This window comes from Gossypium hirsutum, chromosome D07 (genome assembly GCF_007990345.1).
Source record: "Gossypium hirsutum isolate 1008001.06 chromosome D07, Gossypium_hirsutum_v2.1, whole genome shotgun sequence".
In the NCBI taxonomy this organism is placed as follows: domain Eukaryota; kingdom Viridiplantae; phylum Streptophyta; class Magnoliopsida; order Malvales; family Malvaceae; genus Gossypium; species Gossypium hirsutum.
The window spans coordinates 46472721-46476571 of NC_053443.1; the positions used below are offsets into that span (position 1 = coordinate 46472721).

The 3851-nt window shown below is 33.3% G+C and overlaps 1 protein-coding gene across 1 annotated transcript; it reads right to left on the reverse strand.

Moving 5' to 3' along the window:
• Nucleotides 1–284: 284 nt before the first annotated feature.
• On the reverse strand, nt 285–3458 carry LOC107954817 (transmembrane protein 33 homolog). Its single transcript, XM_016890503.2, has 9 exons — nt 3183–3458; nt 2457–2577; nt 2228–2328; nt 1859–1984; nt 1658–1778; nt 1476–1560; nt 953–1066; nt 816–855; nt 285–634 (listed from the first exon to the last, which is right to left on the reverse strand). Exons 1-9 carry the CDS (start codon nt 3357–3359, stop codon nt 482–484), a joined length of 1038 nt encoding a protein of 345 aa, XP_016745992.2. The 5' UTR covers nt 3360–3458; the 3' UTR covers nt 285–481.
• Nucleotides 3459–3851: the final 393 nt, after the last annotated feature.

Genomic DNA, 3851 nt, shown 5'->3' on the forward strand with positions numbered 1-3851 from the left:
TAATTTTTAAAAGATTGTTTATTTTTTAATTTTAATCTTATTAATATAATATTTTATATCATTTTTGATAATTTTTGATAAAAATAAATATGATAATTTAAATACCTCATTTTTAAAAAAAAACTAAATTATTTCAATTTTAATAAAATGAAAATATTTAAAATATTAAATAATACTCATTAATCACAAAAATAATATATTTCAATATTTGAGATGCCCCCCCGCGTCCCCGGCAAAAGAAAAACAGAAATGAAAATTTCCGTATAAGGTGGAGTTGAGAAGAATGAGAAAAGACTAATTAGTTGAATTAATGTATCCATCCATCCACACTCAAGACGGTTACTTCATCTATATCCCGAATCAGTAGTCTTCTTTAACAAAAGCAAATGTAGAATGATTCATGTTTATGATCTATATATCATCCATTTTTTACTACTATCTCAACTATTGATTCATGTTTATGATCTATATGATTTTACTACTATCTGAACCACCATCGTTGAATTGCAGAAACCGGAGGGTTCAAAAATGGTGCATAACGCTGGACAAGAGGATTAACTGTCCTCCCAATCTTCACCCAAACACTTTGGTGGTAACCGGCACTAACCGGAGCATGGTACATTAGCTTCAATAGCTGCCACAAAAGGGAAAAACAGAGAAGGATTTTTTACCACTTGTTTTCTTTTGTTTTTGTTTTGTAAATATGTAAACTGTGTAAATAGTTCTGTATCAGCTTGTCAGTAACTTCCAGATGACTGCTGAACAAAAAACTAATTAATGAAAGAAAAATAATGGGAGAAAGAAGCATCACAGACCTGCCAGTACATGAAAGTTTGTATGATATTGCGTTGCCACCTACAAAAGTTGATACCAAATTTCAGAAAAATTAAAAAGGCCGGACTGGCGAGGAAAATAAACCAAAATAGGAGAATTATATTAGTTAGCAACTGACGAGAACAAGGAAACAATTAGAAGGAAGCCGAGTCCAATCTCAGCATGCGAAGAGAGTATGTTAATGGTAGTCGTGTTTGACTCTACCCACACACAAGGATCTTCCAAATACTTCCTGTATAAAACAAAGGGAGTTAGTATTAACAGGGAAGGGATGAATAGACCTTCAAGCATCGCCATCTAAATGCATATGCAAACAAGAATTTCATCACCCATGTTTGAGGTGACATCAAAGAACGCTGTAGATCAAATTGAACTACTGTGTTTCTAGAAATTGATTAAGATGAAAGAAGAACAGGGTAAGTATGAATATTACCTATCGTTAATTATTAACATTCACAAAGAGACCGGAAGGTTTAAGCCATTTCATATTAACTGACTTTCTTTTAGCGAACATTAATGGTCTGATGGTATAACTAATTCAAAAGAAAAGCCACAGACAACCATGCCAATTAAGTAAATTTAAAACTGAACTCGCTCATTATAGTAAAGCTGATGGTTTATATATCTCAGTAAGGATCTACCTATACAAGGTGGAATGATTGAAATTACGCCTCAAGAACTTCGCGATGTGCTCAAGTGTTCGGCATAAAACAGGAATCAAAGCAACTACAATGAAGATCCAAATCAGATCATCGTACTACATAGTAAAAAGAGTTTAGTAACAAAATGGTTAAAAATATTAGGGGCGGAAACAAATCCTCACATTTAAGGAAAAGATGTGAAGTGACAAATGTAAGGCAGTAGATTAAGTATATAAAATCTTTAGTTGCAATAATTGACTGAAAATACACTTGAAGTGCTTGCAAATTCCACGCCCTTGGTCTCTGCATAACACATAGAACAGATTCAACAAAAGAACCCCGGTATATTAAGTCAAATGGATGATAAGTGGAATAAGGTTTACCCCATATAGTGCATACAAAGAGTACAGAGAGGAACAAGCAGCGCCCACAAATGACAGCCGGTAAGCCCTGTACGAAAGACTTCTAGGAACAAGTGGAAAGATGGCTAGCACAGCAACAATAAAAACCTGCAAGAAATAACATAAGCAAATAACCTAACAAAAATATAGGCAGGAAATGTAAGATTGACCTAAGTTGCTAGATGTTGCAACTGATAAAATATTTCATAATGTAATTTATTAATTAGACATTAACAGTCAATCAGCCCCTCAACTCTTGTATCTATCAGGCAGAATGCAAGAATAAAGGACATAAAATACACATCTTTCTCATTTAAGAAACATGATTAGAAATCAAGAATCACTTTATACCCAAGCATTGACAGAAAACTGTAGTGTTTGTCGATCCCAAGGCATAGAAGTTCTATTTGAACCAGCAGCTGCTGATGCCCCTGAACTTCTAGAGGCCGAACCTACACGAAAATTTTAGTTGAGTTCAATGAAGGAAACATCTCCTTAATAAGGAAGAGCAAATAGAAAAATGGTCTACAATATTTAGTTTCTTTTTCCAGCCTCAGTTGCATTAGCAGTGATCTTTTACCTGCATTGCGAGGTCGAACCTCATCATTTACTGCTGACGATGAAGTTGAGGATGAAGCAGAAGACTTTGCCGATTGCGATGGTTTGTTTGATGGCATGGGCTCTACCACAAGATCATGATCCTGTTCAAGAAACATGTTACATAAATCTTCAGATATAGATTGAACATGTTACTAGAAGATGTTGAAAGAGAAACATATTAAAGTGTGATAGACATTAAGCAGCTGTAAGTGTACAAAATTACAAGAACATGCATGTAAGCAACATTAACAGATAAAACAAATTCCATCCAAGAGAAGTGAATGATATTAAGAGTGAAAAGGTTAGTAGACAAGATAAATAAATAAAACTCCCAAATCATTGATGAAACCGATTTTAATGGTTTTCAACCATCAGGGAACTAAAATTCCTCAGACAAAATTAAATTTAGTTAAAGGAAAAGCAATTCCAGATTTCTTTGTCTATTTTTTTTCCTTTGCTGTTTACTTGAGTAGCAAATGGCCCTTAAAAAATCCATAACTAACAAAAATTCATATAGAAATTCACATATCCCTGAAATAACAAATAAGATACAAAAAAATTTCAGATGGGAATTTCAATCAACTGCAATTTGCAGCGTAAAAGCACATAAGAGAAAAAAAAAACCCAGATTGTAAATTTGTAAAGAAATAAAACGAAAAAGGAAAATCTGAAATACCCAAAGCTGAAAAGAGAGGGAGAAACGTACGATATAGCGCTGGTAGAACTTGCCCTTGAAGTGATCAACAACATCAGAGCGAGAAGCCAAGTGAGGAGGAATCAAGATATTGGACCAATAATCTGCCCATCGGGGATCGTTCTCGTAGTCGTAGGCTGCCGCCGCTATTCTCTTAAGTTTCTGCGGATCTTCTCTTTCTTCTCCCATTCTCTCTTTTTTTGTTTCCAAAGCGGTCGATTTTCTTCTTCTGGTGCAGTTGAGAAAGCAACAGACCAAGGTAGAAAAATAATAGGCGGTTTTAACTTTCCTTTTTAGTTTAACCGTCGTCTATTGGTCAAAAGTACTGAAAAATAAAAATTAAAGGTTAAATTCATATGTGTAGAATTTTTCTATTTCTAGAATCTGATAAGATAAACATATTAGTATATGTATAGTGCCATGTTAATTTTTTTATTTTCACATATTATTCACTAAAAATACAGTTAATAGATTAATGACATTTTTTGCGTCAAGATTGAAATTTCAATATTTGAAAAGTATAGGGACTTAGAATGTCCAATTAGAGAATATAAACTAAATATGCAATTGTACGCATAGTACATGACTAGTAATTGAATTTAGTCGAATGAATTTTGCTACTATTATTTAGATTAGGATTCAAATTTTAAAATTCAAAAAGTATAGTGATTAAAATTGACC

What these genes read in the sequence shown, in the direction of transcription:
- LOC107954817 (XM_016890503.2), bottom strand. Translation starts at nt 3,359, where the DNA reads ATGGGAGAAGAAAGAGAAGATCCGCAGAAACTTAAGAGAATAGCGGCG. An exon ending in AATCATTCCACCTTGTATAG is followed by an intron (nt 1,067 to 1,475) that starts GTAGATCCTTAC and finishes TGTTTTATACAG; the next exon opens with GAAGTATTTGGAAGATCCTT. An exon ending in CTAATTGTTTCCTTGTTCTC is followed by an intron (nt 856 to 952) that starts GTCAGTTGCTAA and finishes CAACTTTTGTAG; the next exon opens with GTGGCAACGCAATATCATAC.